This window comes from Pecten maximus, chromosome 1 (genome assembly GCF_902652985.1).
Source record: "Pecten maximus chromosome 1, xPecMax1.1, whole genome shotgun sequence".
Classification (NCBI taxonomy): Eukaryota; Metazoa; Mollusca; class Bivalvia; order Pectinida; family Pectinidae; genus Pecten; species Pecten maximus.
Window position 1 is genome coordinate 17,923,844 of NC_047015.1, and position 24,237 is coordinate 17,948,080.

At 38.3% G+C, this 24,237-nt stretch overlaps 1 protein-coding gene across 1 annotated transcript in view; it reads left to right on the forward strand.

The window, feature by feature from the left end:
• Window positions 1-23,764, forward strand: part of LOC117326724 (WD repeat-containing protein 90-like) — a 41,370-nt gene extending 17,606 nt beyond the window's left edge. Inside the window, exons 20-42 of the mRNA XM_033883450.1 lie at window positions 555-694; window positions 2,166-2,427; window positions 2,546-2,716; window positions 3,386-3,514; window positions 7,713-7,840; window positions 9,653-9,705; window positions 11,342-11,488; window positions 12,806-12,906; window positions 13,848-14,042; window positions 14,442-14,544; window positions 15,256-15,377; window positions 15,785-15,941; window positions 16,058-16,299; window positions 16,517-16,661; window positions 17,376-17,575; window positions 18,278-18,367; window positions 18,564-18,683; window positions 19,171-19,411; window positions 19,698-19,828; window positions 20,576-20,749; window positions 20,896-21,018; window positions 21,271-21,355; window positions 22,216-23,764. Coding sequence (XP_033739341.1) covers window positions 555-694; window positions 2,166-2,427; window positions 2,546-2,716; window positions 3,386-3,514; window positions 7,713-7,840; window positions 9,653-9,705; window positions 11,342-11,488; window positions 12,806-12,906; window positions 13,848-14,042; window positions 14,442-14,544; window positions 15,256-15,377; window positions 15,785-15,941; window positions 16,058-16,299; window positions 16,517-16,661; window positions 17,376-17,575; window positions 18,278-18,367; window positions 18,564-18,683; window positions 19,171-19,411; window positions 19,698-19,828; window positions 20,576-20,749; window positions 20,896-21,018; window positions 21,271-21,355; window positions 22,216-22,370 — 3,414 coding nt within the window. The 3' untranslated portion in view covers window positions 22,371-23,764. The remainder of the gene's footprint in view (window positions 1-554; window positions 695-2,165; window positions 2,428-2,545; window positions 2,717-3,385; window positions 3,515-7,712; window positions 7,841-9,652; window positions 9,706-11,341; window positions 11,489-12,805; window positions 12,907-13,847; window positions 14,043-14,441; window positions 14,545-15,255; window positions 15,378-15,784; window positions 15,942-16,057; window positions 16,300-16,516; window positions 16,662-17,375; window positions 17,576-18,277; window positions 18,368-18,563; window positions 18,684-19,170; window positions 19,412-19,697; window positions 19,829-20,575; window positions 20,750-20,895; window positions 21,019-21,270; window positions 21,356-22,215) is intronic.
• The last annotated feature ends 473 nt before the right edge of the window (window positions 23,765-24,237 follow it).

The window sequence follows — 24,237 nt, forward strand, 5'->3', positions numbered from 1 at the left end:
CACTAGTAATGTTGTGTTTACAGCTGTTTGACTTCAGTACTCCAGAGTCCAGCGTATTACACTAGTAATGTTGTGTTTACAGCTGTTTGACTTCAGTACTCCAGAGTCCAGCGTATTACACTAGTAATGTTGTGTTTACAGCTGTTTGACTTCAGTGCTCCAGAGTTCAGTATATTACAATAGTAATGTTGTGTTTACAGCTGTTTGACTTCAGTACTCCAGAGTCCAGTGTATTACACTAGTAATGTTGTGTTTACAGCTATTTGACTTCAGTACTCCAGAGTCCAGCGTATTACACTAGTAATGTTGTGTTTACAGCTGTTTGACTTCAGTGCTCCAGAGTTCAGTATATTACAATAGTAATGTTGTGTTTACAGCTGTTTGACTTCAGTACTCCAGAGTCCAGTGTATTACACTAGTAATGTTGTGTTTACAGCTATTTGACTTCAGTACTCCAGAGTCCAGCGTATTACTATAGTAATGTTGTGTTTACAGCTGTTTGACTTCAGTACTCCAGAGTCCAGCGTATTACTATAGTAATGTTGTGTTTACAGCTGTTTGACTTCAGTGCTCCTGAGGAGTGTCCCTGTATCATCCACTACCACCCATCACGACAGATATTTGCCTGTGGATTTGAGAGTGGTGTAGTCCGTGTGTTTAATGTACAGACCACCACTATGATGGCAGAACACAGGTAAGGAACACAGTTCTCCGCCAGGACTACATTCCAGTGATTACTAGATAGATAGGCAGAGTAGTGGTTATAATGGTGGTAACTAGACAGAGTAGTGGTTATAATGGTGGTAACTAGACAGAGTAGTGGTTATAATGGGGTAACTAGACAGAGTAGTGGTTATAATGGGGTAACTAGACAGAGTAGTGGTTATAATGATGGTAACTAGACAGAGTAGTGGTTATAATGGTGGTAACTAGACAGAGTAGTGGTTATAATGGTGGTAAATAGACAGAGTAGTGGTTATAATGGTGGTAACTAGACAGAGTAGTGGTTATAATGGTGGTAACTAGACAGAGTAGTGGTTATAATGGTGGTAACTAGACAGTAGTGGTTATAATGGTGGTAACTAGACAGAGTAGTGGTTATAATGGTGGTTACTAGACAGAGTAGTGGTTATAATGGTGGTAACTAGACAGAGTAGTGGTTATAATGGTGGTAACTAGACAGTAGTGGTTATAATGGTGGTAACTAGACAGAGTAGTGGTTATTATGGTGGTAACTAGACAGAGTAGTGGTTATAATGGTGGTAACTAGACAGAGTAGTGGTTATAATGGTGGTAACTAGACAGAGTAGTGGTTATAATGATGGTAACTAGACAGAGTAGTGGTTATAATGGTGGTAACTAGACAGAGTAGTGGTTATAATGGTGGTAACTAGACAGAGTAGTGGTTATAATGGTGGTAACTAGACAGTAGTGGTTATAATGGTGGTAACTAGACAGAGTAGTGGTTATAATGGTGGTTACTAGACAGAGTAGTGGTTATAATGGTGGTAACTAGACAGGGTAGTGGTTATAATGGTGGTAACTAGACAGAGTAGTGGTTATAATGGTGGTAACTAGACAGAGTAGTGGTTATAATGGTGGTAACTACTGCTGGTCTAATAAAACTAACTGTAATGGTGTAAGATTGGTTTATGTCAGGATTCTGGGACAAAATCCCACTAGAGACACAAGTCCATGACTGAGTTGACCAATTTCCATTCATTTGCATGTGACTTGCATCTCTTTAATATCTTTAAAAAGTAAAATTACCGTTATTTACAGGTATTCCATCCTTGGCCCTAACTTGTGTATGGCCTCTGTGTTGGGAGATTCTGCATAAACAATGCTGTTTGTGATTATATAAAAAAAATATTTGATACATTTGTTTTTGATTTAATTGCAAAAAAGTTAATGACAGGTAGAATATCTTTATTGTTTGAAGTATTAATATATCGTAGAGTGCAGATAAATACATCACCATTTGATATTTAGAGTAGAAACATCTAGCATGGGGTATCACATCAAATATCCTTGTGAATAGTTGAAACTAGACAAAGAACAATGTTTCTTCCTTCATGTTATCAGATTCTGTATCCACTTGATAGAAAACCAAGTTAAATATTAACATGTCTGCCTTTAAAATAGAAGTTTTGTTTGATCCACAGACAACACAGAGGGAAGATTACTGGTCTTGTTTTCTCCCCCACCGGAGACTATTTATACAGTGCCTGTTCCCTTGGCTCACTGGCTCACTATGATGCTAATACAGAGAAGTATGAGCTCCTCCGTCTCCTTGGTAACACAGTAGCTCGAGGTACCAGGCATACTCCAGACATTTTGTCAGTCAGTGCTGATGGACGAAGAATGGCATTTATTGGACCATCAGAGTACACAGTCTGTGTGGTGGATGCCAAGTCATTAGATGAGGTTTGTTCTTTACTTATTTTTGAGTCATTCCACTCTGGAGGTTTCTGCTTCATGTGCCTTGTGTGACTTGGCAACATGATGTTTACATTGGTTTTGATAAGGGCTGTGTGTCTTGTAGGTTGTTCGGATAGATGTGACAAGCCTAAACTCGTCCGATGTTGGACGGTCATCACTAGATGCTGCTGTCAGGCTCCACTTCGCCCCACTTAATCTAGGACATCTTATAGTCATCACATCTAGCCACAAACTGCTCAAGTTTGATGCCAGGAATGGACGTCTGGTCTCTGAGGTAAGTTAGGGGTTTCACACAAAATAAGTGAGTCCAAATCTAAATTACTGTGTATATTTCCTGGATGAGAGTTGAAAGAGAATCATCACAAAAGTGTACACTTGTGTGCCTCAAAGAAAAGAACAAATCTTGATTTTGGACATACTCTACCTAAGGTGAAGGTTGCAAAATTAATTTGTTTTGCCGTGCACCCACGATTACTCAATTGAGAACATGATCACACACAAAAAAAAATTGTTTGAATTGCCTTAGTACATTCAGAACCATGCAAACTTTGGACATTCTAATGAGTGGGCTGCCTTATGGTAAGGACCGTGTTGATTGGAGATCAGAGTTTAGTGATAGACCCAGTCTAGTCCACCTCAAATCAGCTCATCTCCCTTCCTTAACGTGACATCTGACAGCCCCGATGTCGAAGTGAGATATTAACAGTAATCATTTAATACCATTGTTGTAGTGGTATAAACTTCCCAAACAGAATGTCATGTTGTTATAATGCTTAAAGCCCATGTTCACGCCATACACTGTCATTCACTTGCCTGTTTATGAAATTAATGTTCTGCACCAAGAAAATGAACACAATATGGTGTTTTAATGGTCTCCATTATTACAGGTTTTAGACATAATACTAGGAATGTCATTAAGAATGTACATATATTTGTATCACAGGTGCCCAACATCCACAGGACTGGCTGTTCTACGCTGGCGGTCACAAGTAATGGCCGTCACCTAGCAACAGGAGGGGACAAAGTCATCAAGATCTGGGACTACAACATGAAGCTGGACATCAACTTTCAGGTAATGTTGTACATGAGATGTTTTAACCCTTATCCCGCCAAACATCCATGTGTACATACGCACTGGCTGCTGTGTATACATTTTTGCTGTATACCTCCCACTGCCAAGTAAACTATTGTTGTGTTTGTCAAAAATTACTAACCTATTTATTTAGTTATAACTTTTTTATTTTTTAGTATAGAAGGAAAAAAAACTTGTATAATGATTTGATCAGTACATCATCACTTTTTCATTTGTCATGTGATATATTCCATATCTGTCCTGTATCTCCAGTAGGACATATCAGATCTGTGTATAACCATACCTGTCCTGTGTTGTGATACTCCAGTAGGACATATCAGATCTGTACTCCAGTAGGACATATCAGATCTGTATATAACCCATCTTCGCTAGCCAAGGCTTCTGATTACGTTACACTCCACGAACCGTTCGTGGAGTGTAACGTTATCAGAAGCCTTGGCTAGCAAAGATGTATATAACCATACCTGTCCTGTGTTGTGATACTCCAGTAGGACATATCAGATCTGTATATAACCATACCTGTCCTGTGTTGTGATACTCCAGCAGGACATATCAGAGCTGTATATAACCATACCTGTCCTGTGTTGTGATACTCCAGTAGGACATATCAGATCTGTATATACTCCTGTAGGACATATCAGAGCTGTATATAACCATACCTGTCCTGTGTGGTGATACTCCAGTAGGACATATCAGATCTGTACATACTCCAGTAGGACATATCAGATCTGTATATAACCATACCTGTCCTGTGTTGTGATACTCCAGTAGGACATATCAGATCTGTACATACTCTTGTAGGACATATCAGATCTGTACATACTCCAGTAGAACATATCAGATCTGTACATACTCCAGTAGAACATATCAGATCTGTATATACTCCTGTAGGTCATATCAGATCTGTACATACTCCTGTAGGACATATCAGATCTGTACATACTCCTGTAGGACATATCAGATCTGTATATACTCCAGTAGAACATATCAGATCTGTATATACTCCAGGAGGACATATCAGATCTGTACATACTCCTGTAGGACATATCAGATCTGTACATACTCCTGTAGGACATATCAGATCTGTACATACTCCAGTAGGACATATCAGATCTGTACATACTCCAGTAGAACATATCCAGTCTGTTATACTCCAGTAGGACATATCAGATCTGTACATACTCCTGTAGGACATATCAGATCTGTATTCATACTTCCTGTGTGGATACTCCAGTAGGACATATCAGATCTGTACATACTCCAGTAGGACATATCAGATCTAAACCATACTGTCCGTTGTATACTCCAGTAGGACATATCAGATCTGTACATACTCCTGTAGGACATATCAGATCTGTACATCATACTCCGTAGGACATATCAGATCTGTACATACTCCAGTAGGACATATCAGATCTGTACATACTCCTGTAGGACATATCAGATCTGTACATACTCCTGTAGGTCATATCAGATCTGTACATACTCCTGTAGGACATGTCAGATCTGTACATACTCCTGTAGGACATATCAGATCTGTACATACTCCAGTAGGACATATCAGATCTGTACATACTCCAGTAGAACATATCAGATCTGTATATACTCCTGTAGGACATATCAGATCTGTATATAACCATACCTGTCCTGTGTTGTGATACTCCAGTAGGACATATCAGATCTGTACATACTCTTGTAGGACATATCAGATCTGTATATAACCATACCTGTCCTGTGTTGTGATACTCCAGTAGGACATATCAGATCTGTACATACTCCTGTAGGACATATCAGATCTGTATATACTCCAGTAGGACATATCAGATCTGTACATACTCCAGTAGGACATATCAGATCTGTACATACTCCTGTAGGACATATCAGATCTGTATATACTCCAGTAGAACATATCAGATCTGTATATAACCATACCTGCCTGTGTTGTGATACTCCAGTAGGACATATCAGATCTGTACATACTCCTGTAGGACATATCAGGTCTGTATATAACCATACCTGTCCTGTGTTGTGATACTCCAGTAGGACATATCAGATCTGTACATACTCCTGTAGGACATATCAGATCTGTACATACTCCAGTAGAACATATCAGATCTGTACATACTCCAGTAGAACATATCAGATCTGTATATACTCCTGTAGGTCATATCAGATCTGTACATACTCCTGTAGGACATATCAGATCTGTACATACTCCTGTAGGACATATCAGATCTGTATATACTCCAGTAGAACATATCAGATCTGTATATACTCCAGTAGGACATATCAGATCTGTACATACTCCTGTAGGACACACCAGATCTGTATATACTCCAGTAGGACATATCAGATCTGTACATACTCCAGTAGGACATATCAGATCTGTACATACTCCTGTAGGACATATCAGATCTGTACATACTCCTGTAGGACATATCAGATCTGTACATACTCCAGTAGGACATATCAGATCTGTATATACTCCAGTAGGACATATCAGATCTGTACATACTCCTGTAGGACATATCAGATCTGTACATACTCCTGTAGGTCATATCAGATCTGTACATACTCCTGTAGGACATGTCAGATCTGTACATACTCCTGTAGGACATATCAGATCTGTACATACTCCTGTAGGTCATATCAGATCTGTATATACTCCTGTAGGACATATCAGATCTGTATATAACCATACATGTCCTGTGTTGTGATACTCCAGTAGGACATATCAGATCTGTACATACTCCTGTAGGACATATCAGATCTGTATATAACCATACCTGTCCTGTGTTGTGATACTCCAGTAGGACATATCAGATCTGTACATATTCCTGTAGGACATATCAGATCTGTACATACTCCAGTAGGACATATCAGATCTGTACATACTCCTGTAGGACATATCAGATCTGTATATACTCCAGTAGGACATATCAGATCTGTACATACTCCAGTAGGACATATCAGATCTGTCCATACTCCTGTAGGACATATCAGATCTGTATATACTCCAGTAGAACATATCAGATCTGTATATAACCATACCTGTCCTGTGTTGTGATACTCCAGTAGGACATATCAGATCTGTACATACTCCTGTAGGACATATCAGATCTGTACATACTCCTGTAGGACATATCAGATCTGTATATACTCCAGTAGGACATATCAGATCTGTACATACTCCTGTAGGACATATCAGATCTGTACATACTCCTGTAGGACATATCAGATCTGTATATACTCCAGTAGGACATATCAGATCTGTACATACTCCAGTAGGACATATCAGATCTGTACATACTCCAGTAGGACATATCAGATCTGTATATACTCCAGTAGGACATATCAGATCTGTACATACTCCTGTAGGACATATCAGATCTGTATATACTCCAGTAGGACATATCAGATCTGTACATACTCCAGTAGGACATATCAGATTTGTACATACTCCAGTAGGACATATCAGATCTGTACATACTCCTGTAGGACATATCAGATCTGTACATACTCCAGTAGGACATACCAGATCTGTATATAACCATACCTGTCCTGTGTGGTGATACTCCTGTAGGACATATCAGATCTGTATATACTCCAGTAGGACATATCAGATCTGTACATACTCCTGTAGGACATATCAGATCTGTACATACTCCAGTAGGACATACCAGATCTGTATATAACCATACCTGTCCTGTGTGGTGATACTGCAGTAGGACACACCAGATCTGTATATACTCCAGTAGGACATATCAGATCTGTACATACTCCTGTAGGACATATCAGATCTGTACATACTCCTGTAGGACATATCAGATCTGTATATAACCATACCTGTCCTGTGTGGTGATACTCCAGTAGGACATATCAGATCTGTACATACTCCTGTAGGACATATCAGATCTGTACATACTCCTGTAGGACATATCAGATCTGTATATACTCCAGTAGAACATATCAGATCTGTGCATACTCCAGTAGGACATATCAGATCTGTATATAACCATATCTGTCCTGTGTTGTGATACTCCAGTAGGACATATCAGATCTGTGTATAACCATACCTGTCCTGTGTTGTGATACTCCAGTAGGACATATGAGATCTGTATATAACCATACCTGTCCTGTGTGGTGATACATAACAAACCTGTTATTATATCCTCAGGTCTTCATAGGACATTCAGAGAATGTGAGTAAGATCCTCTTCACTCCTGATGGTCAGGGTTTGCTGAGTGTTGGAGAAGCGATTTATGTGTGGGATTTCCTAGCAACCAAGCCCCCATCTCCAGTCGAGTAAGTAACCACAGAGGATCTCTCAATAAGGCAAAATAATTAATGAAAATTACCTCCACAACATAAAAAGCAAGTCCTCCTCCCTCATTTCAAAAGAGTAAGTCACCCCTCATTTTATAGTCAATCCCTCATTGGAGTGAGTCATTTCCAGTAGAATGAGTCCTATCTTTGGTGGATTGAGTAACCTCCAAAGTATTGGAGAGAGTTATCATGGTAGAGAACATTGATATCCACGTCTGCAGTCATTTCTCAACTGTATAGTGAGTCATGTGTCAGTAGAGTCAATCTTTGTGAGTATATATCACTACAATAAAACAAGTCACTTCTGAGAAGATTGAGTCACTGTACCACATTATAGAGCTAGTGGAGTAGTTATTATGTCATCGTCAGACCAGTGATATTGTATGAGGACTAGTAAGTCATCCCCTCGTCAGACCAGTGATATTGTATGAGGACTAGTAAGTCATCCCCTCGTCAGACCAGTGATATTGTATGAGGACTAGTAAGTAAGTCATCCCCTCGTCAGACCAGTGATATTGTATGAGGACTAGTTAGTAAGTCATCCCCTCGTCAGACCAGTGATATTGTATGAGGACTAGTAAGTCATCCCCTCGTCAGACCAGTGATATTGTATGAGGACTAGTTAGTAAGTCGCCCCCTCGTCAGACCAGTGATATTGTATGAGGACTAGTAAGTAAGTCATCCCCTCGTCAGACCAGTGATATTGTATGAGGGCTAGTAAGTCATCCCCTCGTCAGACCAGTGATATTGTATGAGGACTAGTAAGTAAGTCATCCCCTCGTCAGACCAGTGATATTGTATGAGGACTAGTAAGTCATCCCCTCGTCAGACCAGTGATATTGTATGAGGACTAGTTAGTAAGTCATCCCCTCGTCAGACCAGTGATATTGTATGAGGACTAGTAAGTCATCCCCTCGTCAGACCGGTGATATTGTATGAGGACTAGTAAGTCATCCCCTCGTCAGACCAGTGATATTGTATGAGGACTAGTTAGTAAGTCATCCCCTCGTCAGACCAGTGATATTGTATGAGGACTAGGTCAGACCAGTGATATTGTATGAGGACTAGGTCAGACCAGTGATATTGTATGAGGACTAGTAAGTAAGTCATCCCCTCGTCAGACCAGTGATATTGTATGAGGACTAGTTAGTAAGTCATCCCCTCGTCAGACCAGTGATATTGTATGAGGACTAGTAAGTAAGTCATCCCCTCGTCAGACCAGTGATATTGTATGAGGACTAGGTCAGACCAGTGATATTGTATGAGGACTAGTAAGTAAGTCATCCCCTCGTCAGACCGGTGATATTGTATGAGGACTAGTAAGTAAGTCATCCCCTCGTCAGACCAGTGATATTGTATGAGGACTAGTAAGTAAGTCATCCCCTCGTCAGACCAGTGATATTGTATGAGGACTAGGTCAGACCAGTGATATTGTATGAGGACTAGTAAGTAAGTCACCCCCTCGTCAGACCAGTGATATTGTATGAGGACTAGTAAGTAAGTAATCCCCTCGTCAGACCAGTGATATTGTATGAGGACTAGTTAGTAAGTCATCCCCTCGTCAGACCAGTGATATTGTATGAGGACTAGTAAGTAAGTCATCCCCTCGTCAGACCAGTGATATTGTATGAGGACTAGGTCAGACCAGTGATATTGTATGAGGACTAGTAAGTAAGTCATCCCCTCGTCAGACCGGTGATATTGTATGAGGACTAGTAAGTAAGTCACCCCCTCGTCAGACCGGTGATATTGTATGAGGACTATGTTAACAACCAGGTTTTGTTTTACCAGGGGTCGGGAGTACAGAGAGAAAGACTACATGCAACTACAACGGGACAGGACAAGTAAGTATCTAAAGGTCAACACCCCTTGTTACCACGGCTACCTACATCTGATCTAACTTCTTATTAGCTCACCTGGTCCGAAGGACCAAGGTGAGCTTATGCCATACTGTGGCGTCCGTCGTCCGTCCGTCAACAATTGACTTATTTGACTTCTTCATAACCGCTGATCGGAATTTCACCAAATTTGGTCAGAAGCATCCTTATGGGTAGGGGACTCAAAATTGTACAAATGATGGGGCTGACCCCCTGGGGGCCTCTGGGGCGGGCCAAAAGGGGTCTATTTAGCTATTTTGATATAAACGACTTCTTCTCTGAAACCGAACAATGGATATCGCTCATATTTGCTTGGTAGCATCACTATGGGGTGGGGATTCAAAATTGTACAAATGATGGGGCTGACCCCCTGGGGGCCTCTGGGGCGGGGCCAAATGAGGTCAATCGGGCTATATTGATATAAACGACTTCTTCTCTGAAATCAAGCATTGGATATGGCTCATATTTGCCTGGTAGCATCACTATGTGGTGGGGATTCAAAATTGTACAAATGATGGGGCTGACCCCCCAGGGGCCTGAGGGGCGGGGCCAAATGAGGTCAATTGGGCTCTATTGATATAAACGACTTCTTCTCTGAATTCGAGCAATGGATATCGCTCATATTTGCCTGGTAGTATCACTATTGAGTGGGGACTCAAAATTGTACAAATGGTGGGGCTGATCCCCCGGGGCGCTGAGGGGCGGGGCCAAACAGGGTCAATAGCACCTACTTGGGGTAGGAATTCAAAATTGTACAAATGGTAGGGCTAACCCCCTGGGTGTCTGAGGGGCGGGGCCAAAAAGGGCCAGTTTGGCTAGATTGATATAAACGACTTCTCCTCTGAAACTAAGCAATGGATATCTCACATATTTGACTGGTAATATCCCCTTGGGGTAGGGATTCAAAATTGTACAAATGATAGGGCTGACCCCCCTGAGGGCTGAGGGGCGGGCCAGAAGGGGTTAATTTGCCTAAATTGATATAAATAACTTCTTCTCTGAAACTAAGCAATGGATATATATATATCTCTCATATTCGCCTGGTAGCATCCCCTTGGGGTAGAGATTCAAAATTGTACAATTGGTGGGGCTGACCCCCAGGGAGCTGAGGGGCGGGGCCAAAAGGGATCAATTTGGCTAAATTGACATTTTTAGAATTACAATAAAAACAATGTTCATGTAACGATATAAAATGCCTATGATATATTGACATAGCAATACCAGTGGCAAATATCTCATGAAACCAGGTGAGCGATACAGGCCCTCTGGGCCTCTTGTAATGGTCAAGTATGAGAACACCTCAAACAAGTTTGTGTTTCAGGGGGTCAAGGTCACAGGCAAGGTCATGATTACTCATTATAGGATAAAGTCAGCACTCTAATGACTTTTTTTTTAAACAGATTTTGTTCAAACTTCATATATTGGTCAATTATGGGAATATGTGAAACAAGTCGGCCTCGGGTTTATAGGGGGATATTTTGGTGGCACGAGAGGATTTGTATCACTTTAGATACATCGTTATTATTGACAGAATCTGGAATCAGGTTATATACTAACAAATTGTGACTTCATGCCCTCACGTGCCATTTTGTTTTTGTTGTAGACAATAGCATTGATGAACTTCTTGAACGAAGTGTTGAAGACACCTCATATCTTGAGCTACCAAGGAGAACCCCACCTCGACCAATTAGTTTCAACTCTCATAGTCGCATAGAGGACCTCAGCTCCATACAGAAAGTTTCTAATGAAGGTTGGCCTCACATAACAGATAGACACAGATACAGTGGAACTTTGTTAACTCAAACTCAACTGGATCACGAGAAAAATTCAAGTTATTTGAGTGTTCGAATTAGTTGTCATTTTTGATACAAAGTTTCTTTGACTTTCTCTTCAATAACAATATAATGTACATGTCATGTTTGCAAAATGAATAATGATACAACGGAATTCAATCTAATAATAATTTATTAACGCACATAAAAAAAATGTTTAAATTTAACCAACATTATATATAAATAGTTATAGAACCATTACCTTACACTACTTACGTTTTACCATTAACCACGCCATTTCCATGTGTATTAGCACAGGAAGTTGATCTGTGCATGTGAGAGTAAAATATTACTGTTACTGAGTTGGTAGTAGTGACTGTTTATATGGAGGTACTCTGAACACTTCACAGTAATTACGATATTTTTTCAGTCATTTAACAATTTGATAGGCAGCGATAACTGTTTCATTCCTACACTGTAAAAACATCAGCCGAGTATCAAACCCCAGGTTGATATTCTAACTGTGTAGTATATCTGAGATTAGTTCTGTTTGAGCGAGGGGGTAGGTGTGTTGTTGACTTGTGTGTATTAGTATCGGCGACCACCTTTGGAAAATGTATGATGTAAGTAAAGCAGTAGTTTTTAATACAGAGAGGTGTTGTTATAAGATTCCACAGACCATTTGTTTGATTAATTTATCAAAGACTTTTAATAGCATATGATAATCTATAGGTTTGTAGTCCCGATACCTTCAGTATTACGACTGGAAATTTGATGTTGAAAAAATGTCAACATTTACCATCGATTGTTGTTAGACTTCAAAAATTATACTTCGAAACATTCGATCATTTCAAGTAGGATTTTAATTGTTGGGACCAAATTTTTGCTTGTTTTATCCGAGTTTTCCGAGATTATATGATATTAAATAACACATAACAGATTATATGATATATAGCTTACATGACAGACCCTACTGTATATAACAATATATACAATGACTTACAATTCTTATAATAAATATTAACTCCCCTAGAGGGGATTTTGTAATGTATGACAACATACACACTAAGTGTTCTTTATTTAAATGCTGTATCAAAAACCATACACAATATCACAACATGATAACATGTGTGAATCATCATTAATTCATTTGTAAAGTATATAAACATATGCCGTAATATATTTCTAGTCCACATGATACATAGTGGTTCTAAGATGACAGAGTTCCGAGTTGTTTGTGTATCAAATTAAATCTACAGACTTAGCATCAAAAGAATACTCTTTCTGGTTGTCAGATGATGATTTGGTGACTGGGATGTCTGACAGGGAAGCTGTTTTAGTTGGTCCAGAACTAAAGACAAGATTTACGCAGAAACACGAAGACAGTCAAGATTCTGTAAGTATTTGTCTGGTCACCAATTAAACTGTCCTAAATTTGGAGTTCAGGAAGTCATAAGTGTTTATTTTGAAATTAAGTGGAGACTTCCTAAAGTTATGGTTTGTTTACAGGATGAGAATGTTGGAGTTGCATAAACTATGGTTTGCTTACAGAATGAGGATATATTTCGGTATTAACTTCCAGTTAGTTCAAACAGGCAGATCGCTCAAACACATATTTTTTAAAAAAAATCAATAATAATGATTTTTTAGCTGGTGTTAGTTTTAATTCTGGTTGTTTATAACTGCCACAATTTTGGATAGTACAAATTGGTCAAGTGAAGAACGTAAAATACAATTTTTTTTGGTAAACTCCATTGAAAGGTCGTGACGATTGTCCCAGTAAAAATGCCAACACTTTGATCAATAGACACATTAGGATGTGCCCCTTTTTTTAGCATTAATTCTGTTCTTTACATTACAAAAAATACCACGCAGGAGACAGCTGATTGCAACTTTAGATCCCGACAAAGTATAAATAACATGTAATATCAGACTCGAGTAAAACATATAACCAATGCGGAAACTCAACATTTATCTCTTTAACTAGCCTGACTTTTTTGTTACAAATGAAATGATTAATATACAGTAACAAATTAACGATCATAGTTATCACGAAATGAAGAAAGTTTAACAATCAATTAACATTGAATTAAATAGAATGCTATCATTTTACTTATTTACATGTGCCATTGTTCAGGCCGTCGTTACCTATCAAATTTACATTGTTGTGTTTGTTTCTTAATTTACTCTTCGCCAAGATTTTTGCCTATATCAACATGGATAGTTCAAACTCATGCTTATTTTCTGAAGCATAATTTGGTATAGTTCGAACATCAATAGTTATTTAATTTTGTTTAAACTGAAGGAAGGTTTACCGTAACTGTGGTTTGTTATCAGGATGAGGATGTTGGAGTTGAACCCCTTGCACCAAGTCCCCAGCGGCAGAAACACAAACAGTTTAGTGTAGGAAAGCGGGGTCCAGGAAAGAAAGCTCCTGTAGTGAGTCCTGGAGAAAGGCGAGAGGGCGAGGCTGTGAAACCTTCCTCACATAAACACTTCCAGCAGCGGGAGCAGACCTATGGAATGGCTCAGGTGTGTTTACCTGTCACAGAATTAGCTGTACCTTATATACATAACTCTTGTTAGCACTAATGAGCTGTGCCTTAGATACATAACTCTTGTAAGCACTAAATGAGCTGTCCCTTAGATACATAACTCTTGTAACCACTAAATGAACTGTACCTTATATACTCTCACAGTTGTTTCTTAACTTCTTCCTCAACTTTCTAGGCATCAATGCCTAAGTATACCTAAGCTGCTAGTGAATTAACTTATTATAGCTGGGCATAGTATGTAAGTGTAATGTCTCGGTATTTGGCCACAGTGAACTTTTTATAAACAAAGACTGAAAAATATTCAATTTTAGATATATGCCAAAAGCTTTTACCATAAATTATTTTAAGTTTAACTCTTAATTTTCTTCTTTGACAGAGACGGTATACTGCCCCTCCTAACCAGGCTGGCCTGAAACTTAAGTCTGTGATTGGCTACAATGGAAATGGTAGAGGCAATATGGTGTGGCACCCTGACACAGGTACGATTTACATTTGATTTGCTCTAAGTAAGTTCTTCAAAGATACAATGTTACCATGTTAAGCATCAACTTATCATCAGGAACCCGAGGGACCAATATTTTTACAATGTCTCTGTCACTATGTCCGCGTTTATCTTATCTGTGCTCTATCTCTTACACTACTTGTCACTTGAACTTCATATTTGGGTCATGAATCTACCTAGTAGAATCTGTTCGTTATATAACAAAAGTAGATCAGAGTATACATTTTAGCCTTTGACCTACATAAAAAAAGTTTGTTGGGGCAATATCTTCTATACTAATTGTCACTAGAACTTCATATATTTGGATGTGGCCGTCGTGGCCAAGTGGTTCAGATGTCCAGACACTTTATCACTAGCTCTCCACCTCTGGGTTGCGAGTTTGAAACCTACATGGGACAGAGCCAGGTTGGTGGTTTTTCTCCGGGTACTCCGGCTTTCCTCCACCTCCTAAACCTGGCATGTCCTTAAATTACCCTGGCTGTTAATAGGACTTTAAACAAAATAAACTTAAACCAATCATATGTTTGGGCATGGGCTCACCTAGGTGAGGCAATGTGTCATGTACCAAAATTAGGTCCATTTGACCTACATCAAAGAAATAGTTTGCCTGGACTCTATCTCCTGTACGTGAAGTTACGGGAAAATCATACTTGTGTCATATACCTACACTTATTTTGACAATGTACAGGTCTGTTCGCCTACACTTGTGGCTGTTTGATTGTGGTGGAGGACCTCAACACTGGAGAACAGAGACATCTAACTGGACATGTGGAAGAGATTTCAACCATGGCCTTACAGAATGATTGTCAGGTAAACACAAGTTCTCCACAGGATAGTCAGATAGCTAAACCTAAGGAACCAGCTTTATCCTACTTTTGTTTGATGAAAAAGATGTAAATCATATAAACTTCATTAGTTTGTGCTTTTACCATGTGCAGAATTATTTATTGTGTTGGGCTTTTGAAGAAAATCCTGCAGTTGGGTCAGGCAAGTGTATAATGGTGTTCACTGTTGACAGTCTAGGTTGTGTTCAGTCTGGAACCAGGTATATTTCTGGCCACCTGAATCTTCAAAATCCATGGAAGAACACCGCACTTGGCTTTAAAGAATGCCTGTGTTGAGATTGTACAATTACACATTGCACAATAAATTTATACAGTATGATTATCTTTACTAAGGTTGAAACCTGTATTACACCATTTTTTTCACAATTCCAGGTGTTAGCCTCTGCCAGTGGTTCCTTTGGTTTGTCTGCCAGTCAAATATATCTGTGGAACCTACAGGAAATGGTGTGTCACAAAGTCCTACAGCACCATGAACACGATATTGTATCTCTGGCCTTCTCCCGTGATGATCGCTTCCTCATATCTGTCGGTGAGTACGATCACCCACAGGTGTTACAGGAAACACCAAGTGGAATATATCCTTACTCTGTTGTGTAGGTGATCATATCTATTCCTTATTTCTAGGTGACATTGTTTGTGTTCTAGGTGACTATAGAGACTGCTGTGTGGTTGTATGGAGTACATATGACTATGAGATACTGACAAGTTCCCGAGTGACCAGCCCTATCCACGAGCTGAAGTGGGACCCCTACACTGTCAATGAGTTTGCCTCTGTCGGAGAGAATGGCACAGTGTTGTTTTGGCTGTTGGATGAAACCTCAAGTGAAGTGTGTCTAAATGTCCATGAGGCTGAAGTTCCAGAGGAACTCTTACAGACTCACCACATGGTTAGAATTGCTATTAGTCACACCAAGCTTTACTGCATATCACTATCAAGTCACTCATAATTTATCCTAATACAATATAATTGCTTTGATTTAACAAATCTGAGGTAAAAACCATATATTGTAAATTTGAGGAAAGAAACTAATAATATTGTAGTTTTGGAATTACTGGTGTCTCTTGTAAGTTGTTGTAACTTGGTTTTATCTATTATTGATTAAGGGGAGCGGAGCAATAGACTTCACATCGATGGTGTATGCTGGAGACAGCACTCTTTATGCATCAACTAACAATGGCAAGGTGTCTGCCTGGGATACCCGTCATAACACATGCTTCATGCACTGGGAGGCAGATAACTGTGAGATAGGTAAGGATATGTGTATGTCACATTGATATACAGGTATGTCTGACATACAAGGAAATACAGGTATGTCTGACATACAAGGAAAAACAGGTATGTCGGACATACAAGGAAATACAGTTGTGTCTGACATACAAGGAAATACAGGTGTGTCTGACATACAAGGAAATACAGTTGTGTCTGACATACAAGGAAAAACAGGTGTCTGACATACAAGGAAAAACAGGTATGTCTGACATATAAGGAAAAACAGTTGTGTCTGACATATAAGGAAAAACAGGTGTGTCTGACATACAAGGAAAACAGGTATGTCTGACATACAAGGAAATACAGTTGTGTCTGACATACAAGGAAATACTGGTATGTCTGACATACAAGGAAATACAGTTGTGTCTGACATACAAGGAAATACAGTTGTGTCTGACATACAAGGAAATACTGGTATGTCTGACATACAAGGAAATACAGTTGTGTCTGACATACGAGGAAATACAGATAAATATGACTGATGAGGAAATACATATAAATCTGACTGATAAGGAAATACTGGTATGTCTGACCGATGAGGAAATACGGGAGTATATCTGATTCATCCTGTCCCTGTCCAAAATACTAAGTATGTAAATCAATTGCAACGCCTGGTATAAATCGATATAAACTTTGATAGGATTATCACTTACACAATTGAAACACTAATTGGTCATAAAATCTTACATACAGGTGCCTTAGTGTGTCGAGGCGGCCGTCTCCTGACAGGAAGCACTGGGCGCAATCTACGAATGTGGTCCATCGTAGGTGTAGGAGAGATGCGACTACCAGGAGAGCACAATAACATGCGAGGCGGTGGCCTCACTATGGAAGATGAAATGAACGTGGATGGAGAGGTTGTGTCTCTGGCATTTGATGAGGCATTAGATATGGTAAGGATTCTGGTTTGTAATGCATCGGTTCTTTGTAGCCTCTCCATCATTTTTCTAATGTTTTACAAACCAATATATTTCACTTTTGCCCTTGTCCAACAAAGTTGGGAGGGGGAGCTGAGGAGTTGATGTAGATCAACATGTTTATCATCCTATCATTATGTCATACAAGTCAAAAAGTTTGTGCATATCACACGCGTAACTAGTAATGGTACATTGAGTCATGGAGTTATCTTGTATGAGTGACGACTGCTATGATTGCTCTGCTGATTGTATGTTACGGATGCTGAATTTGACTTACATTTCATGTTTCATTGTTTTAGTTAATTATCAGATTAAGAAGGGAACCTTATTGTCTATATCAGTGTAACTATAAGTACTATACAGAATGAATATTAGCTGATGTTGATCTACGTTTTACACCTTACAGATAGATACCAGGTTACACTAGGTATCGTCCTTATTTGGATACCTCGAAGTGTGAACTTACATCAATGACAGTAACAGGGTTACTTCACTTAATGTTGTCAAATAAATATGTTTGGGTTTGAGCATTTTGCATCATTAGAAATAATCGCCTTGTTTGTACATAAATAAAGTAAGATTAATTATAATAACAACAACATCCTTTCTGTATTTTTAATGGTTGTTCATTGATGTGACCAACATTAACGTTAGTGTGATATTTTTGTCTGGTTACAGGGAATCGTGGGTACAAGTTCAGGCACACTGTGGTACATCAACTGGCCTGAAAGAACAAGTATCCGCCTTGTGTCAAGTCACATGTCCAGGGTAGGTACTGAACAAATAGGAAATACTTAATTAGGTCACATCTCCAGGGTATAAATGAATGAAATCAAATGTCTAAATATACTTGCCTGCATTTATCAGGTAAACAGCATGTCTGTATTTGATAGAAGGTGTGATATATGTACTTACTAACTAAAAAGTCTACCAGTATTCAAGGACTTGATGTGTATTTTACCAGGTGAACGGTCTGTCTTCCTGCAATAGCTCCCACGTGGCATCATGTGCAAATGATGGAAGTTTGCGTGTCTGGTCTGTTGAAGACCGGGAACAGTTGCTACAGTTCCAAGTCAGAGATCAGGTCAGTTTTACTAACCTGTTCTATACTCTCTTTCTCTCTTTAGCTTAGTTTCTCAGAAAAGTTTAAGTAACAAAATTTGATGTGTAGTTTGATCATAGAGAGTTTAACTTTAATCGGAAGCAAAAAATATCATTAGATTGCATGTACGTGGGTCTAATTATTGGGTAGAGGACAAGGAACTTCGCTATTTGGTCTTCATTTCTTCAAACATTTTCAAATTGAAATTAAATGAAAATTTTGTCCCCTGTTTCAAATAAAATCATTCAGATAAAACAAGCTTTTTTGTGACTTTGCCATTTTAGAGAGTCAAAGATGGAATATACTTACAATTCTGGTATGGGAGGTATGCCTCTTTACATAATTATCAGCTGGAAGTCAAGTCTTGCAAAGTCTTTTTCATAGTTATCAGCTGGTACTACTGCTGATAAGTGTAAATCAAGTTTGGTTAATTTGAAATTTTGCCACAGTTTGTTTTTCTGTTTCTCAGTCCTGTACCTGTGTTGCTTTTGCCCCCTCGGGTCCAGACACTGTCACCATGACAACCGTGAGCAACCTGGAGGAGGCTCCGGTGGTGGCCCATCAACACCTGGAGAACAACCAGCTTCCTCAGATTGTGTCTGGGTACAGTGACGGCACTGTACGTCTGTTTGACCCCAACAAGGTGGAAATGATCCTGAAGATGCACCCTCATGCTGTTGCTGTTACTGCCATAAGTTTCTCCTCTGATGGTAGGTATAAAGTTGAGGGAGGTATATATGTGTATATTGTTCATGAAAATAAGTAACAATGGAATATAAAATGTTCAACAAAGTGAAGAATTACAGCAAATTTCTTTTACCAATTAACCCATGTAGCCTAATGATCTTTTAACAAAATTTGGCAACTTCTAGAGAATGAGTTCTCACAAATGTATTCACAAATGGTAGAAGCATGACATGTTTGAGGTTATTATCACATCTGTGAAAATCACAAATAAAGCCCTAAATATTCAATGGCCTTGATTTGACTGTTAAGGGCGTATGATAATATCGGGAGGAAGTGATGGCCTGATCGCGGTCAGCAGTCCCACCACTGGAATGACTGTCCGAGTTATCAATGACCATAAAGGTGCCCCCATCACCAATATTGATGTCACAGACAAACAGGTAAACAAAACAAAATATATGTAACGTATGTGATACATACTTGTATATATACTTCCCACCTGTAATATGGTATTGTTAGATAGATATATTGTGTGCGATACAAACTTGTATATACATGTATACTACCCACCTGTAATATGGTATTGTTAGATAGATATATACTACCCACCTGTAATATGGTATTGTTAGATAGATATATTGTGTGTGATACAGACTTGTATATATACTACCCACCTGTAATATGGTATTGTTAGATAGATAAATTGTGTGTGATACAGACTTGTATATATACTACCCACCTGTAATATGGTATTGTTAGATATATTGTGTGTGATACAGACTTGTATATATACTACCCACCTGTAATATGGTATTGTTAGATAGATATATTGTGTGTGATACAGACTTGTATATATACTACCCACCTGTAATATGGTATTGTTAGATAGATAAATTGTATGTGATACAGACTTGTATATATACTACCCACCTGTAATATGTTATTGTTAGATATATATATCGTGTGTGATACAGACTTGTATATATACTACCCACCTGTAATATGGTATTGTTAGATAGATAAATTGTGTGTGATACAGACTTGTATATATACTACCCACCTGTAATATGGTATTGTTAGATAGATAAATTGTGTGTGATACAGACTTGTATATATACTACCCACCTGTAATATGGTTAGGCTATTAATTAAACTCTGACAACTGACCTTTTGTTTTGTAACTCCAGGACCAAGATGTAGGTATCACTGCCCCGCTACTGTGGCTGGCAACGAGTGCTGACCGCCGTGTCAGTGTTTGGTCAGCTGACTGGTCAAAGGATTTCTGTGAACTTGTCGATTGGCTGACTTTCCCAGCCCCAGCCTTCACACCAGATGGTGCTGTCATCTCCAAACAAGATCAGGTAAGTCAAACTGATGTCAGATTTCTGTTTTTTTTTTTTTATTCTTTTACAATTTGACATACACTAATCATACAAGTATAGAAAGATCATGATACTAAGCTTTACTGGCACAGGTTTAATTAGTTATTATGTTTGATATTTTCCAGGGTTTATATGGTGACCTACCCCCAAGTCTTGCGAAATTTTCTCCAGAAGAGCAAGATATCATAGTCTACACAGGCTATGGTAGTCAGAAGCATGTGCAGTTTTACAGTCTGTCACAGCGCAAGGTATCTGTCACCTTTGTCTTGCAGTACAGGGAGGAATGTGATATGATATTGGAAAACCTTAGGTGCTTATTAAGGAATAGGTCAAGGATTTCTAAAGGCCATATGTTAAACATGCATGAATTGTCAGATTTTCAGAAATTAAGTGAAATTTACACAGATGTGTTTGTTTACAATACTCTGAATTCCTTTCTCCTATGTAATTTGATACAAAAGCCTCTTCACAACATTTATTGTTATGATTGTGTTGTACAGGTGGTGCGAACATCAGCACTGACACATTGGTCAACATGTATGGATATGAGCCCCAACTCCTCCTTGATTGCTTTGGGTGCCAATGGTAAGTCTGGGGACTAAATAGTTCCCTTTGTGGCTATGATAAATTACACACCAGTCTGGGATAGTATAATGATAAGCCATTTTCTTGGGTCTAAAGGTAAATCAGTGATGACTCCTGGGTCTAATGATACATCACACATGATGACTCGGGAGTCATGTGGTAAATAACTGATGACTCCAGGGTGTAATGGTAAACCAATGATGACTCCAGGGTCTAATGGTAAACCAATGATGAGGCCAGGGTCTAAAGGTAAACCAATGATGACTCAGGGTGTAATGGTAAACCAATGATGAGGCCAGGGTCTAAAGGTAAACCAATGATGACTCCAGGGTCTAAAGGTAAACCAATGATGACTCCAGGGTCTAATGGTAAACCAATTGTGACTCCAGTGTCTTATGGTAAACCAATGATGAGGCCAGGGTCTAAAGGTAAACCAATGATGACTCAGGGTCTAATGGTAAACCAATGATGACTCCAGGGTCTAATGGTAAACCAATGGTGACTCCAGTGTCTAATGGTACATCAATGATGACTCAGGGGTCTAATAGTACATCAATGATGACTCCAGGGTCTAATGGTACATCAATGATGACTTGCGAGTGTAATGGGTCAGGGGTCCAATTATATGTCTGGTATTTTTATAACCATGTTCTGATCTCAGGTACTCAATAGGAGAATGAGCTTGATTCTTTGTATAGTGCATTAACTGTTTCTGTCTAAAAAATATATATCGCCATATTCATATCAATGTGAATTTTTATATATTATATATATATATATAAAATGGTATTACTTACATAAAAATAAACTAAAATATTCCTGTTGAACACATTCTATTGTTATCTGTTTTAACTTTTCAGAACGTCTGATGAAGTTAATGGATTATTATGAAGGAAGTTTCCAGGATTTCACTGGCCACAATGACTCTGTGACTGTTGTTAAGTTCTCACCTGACAGTAAATACCTATTCTCAGTGGCCCACGCAGAAATACTCATATGGGAAGTGAATGTATAACCATGGCCTGCAGTTTCTGTCCTATTTAATACCAGGATTTAAAACTTTTATTTTACAGAATACTTGGTCTGACATTTGATCACATTAAAAAAAAAGATTTTCCTGTTTCATGAAAGCAGCTTGTTTGAATATTGCTTTCTTTATATAAATTTAGTGTAGGTGGCAGATGATACCTTAATTGGAATCTTTAACCCCTACTTGAGACAACTGAATTATCCCGGACAAGGGGTGAATTATGATAGTCATTCTATATATATATATATATCACATGATACTTACGCTAAATATGAGATTTGTATTATGGAAGATCTGATAAGGAACTATATGCATATTAAATTATTTACGTACCTTTATTTTATTTATACAAACATTATTATACAAACAGCAAGTCTTGTGTTGTCAATATTCCTTCTATGTATATTAGTGCTGTATAAAGCTTTGATAATTTAATTCTTTATATTTGTTGCTGAATATCAATCATGGTTTTGTGTCATATGTAAAATTAAAGTATTAGCTATGTGTGATAGAAACAGAAAATTTACAGTGTATTTTTAAAATCATTACATGAGTGTATGGATGAGTGTATGGATTACAATGTATTTAATCATTGCATGAGTGTATGGGTGAGTGTATGGATGACAATGTATTTACTCATTACTTGAGTGTATGGGTAAGTGTATGGATTACAATGTATTTACTCATTAGTTGAGTGTATGGATGAGTGTATGAGGAGATTATAACCGAGTTGATGAATGAAGATGTAGAAGAGTGAATCCATGGATGGGTGTGTCTTAGATTTTGCAGATCTTAAGACCTTGATCGTGTCTAGAAACCAAAGTTCTCAAACCTGTTAAAACATTAATCTAGCTAGAAAGGTGTAAATAATTTCTCTTTCAAACAATGATTAACAAAGAGAAGTGTTATTTGCCAGCTGTGCAATGCAGCATATTGTGACCCATTCCATGATGTGAAAGTTCACCATGAAATACATTTGTTTAAATAAGTAACCTGCATGAAACTGTATACCATAAACAAATGGGCTGTTTAACTGTGATATGTTTGTGCTGCAGAAATGGATGTGAGTGAAAATTAGGTACTGTCTGTCTCTAGAAAGTTCTATAGTGTTAGGTTCAAAAAGACCTGTCACCTTGACCTTTGTGTGATATAGTGAACAAAATGATGGTGTTGCCTGAGCATTCATGTACTATAGGACTCGGTAAGGCAATGTATATCATATGTATCGGTGAACACAAGCATAGGTATGTGATAATCAAGGCTTATTTTGAATGTCCCAACTTGATTGTAAACATGGGCTCGTTGTAGTGTTATTAGAAAATATATATCTATGACTGTAGCTTTGTGGTAAATAAATTCTTATTTAGACCAGGATCTGCTATGAAGCTTTTGTTGTTTTGTTACAGATACTTTATTAAAAGTAATTGATGTTTTGAGTTATTTCCAGAACAATTAAAAAATGATGTAGAATTAACATACACTAACCTACTTTAGAAAAAAAAAGTTTTGAGATGAGGAGAAGTGGATACTAACAACAATGTAATTAATTAGCCATGAAGTTTGGTAAATTTAATATCATAGATTACGTTGAAATTATAATGATCAACGTTAAATAATGTAAAATATGCTACTTTACAACAGAAAAAGCTTTTGACAAAAAAATATATATTGAAGTAGATGGAGAAGTGGTTCTTTGTACAATTATATAATCTCACTTACTCTTCCCATCTGGGTCAAATGTGTCAAAACTTAAAAGCCCAGCCATATTCATCCAAACATGATGCTGTTGTCCTAAATATATCATGATCCTAGGCCTTCCTCCAGCTGGTGATTCAAAAGTTACTTCATTCAT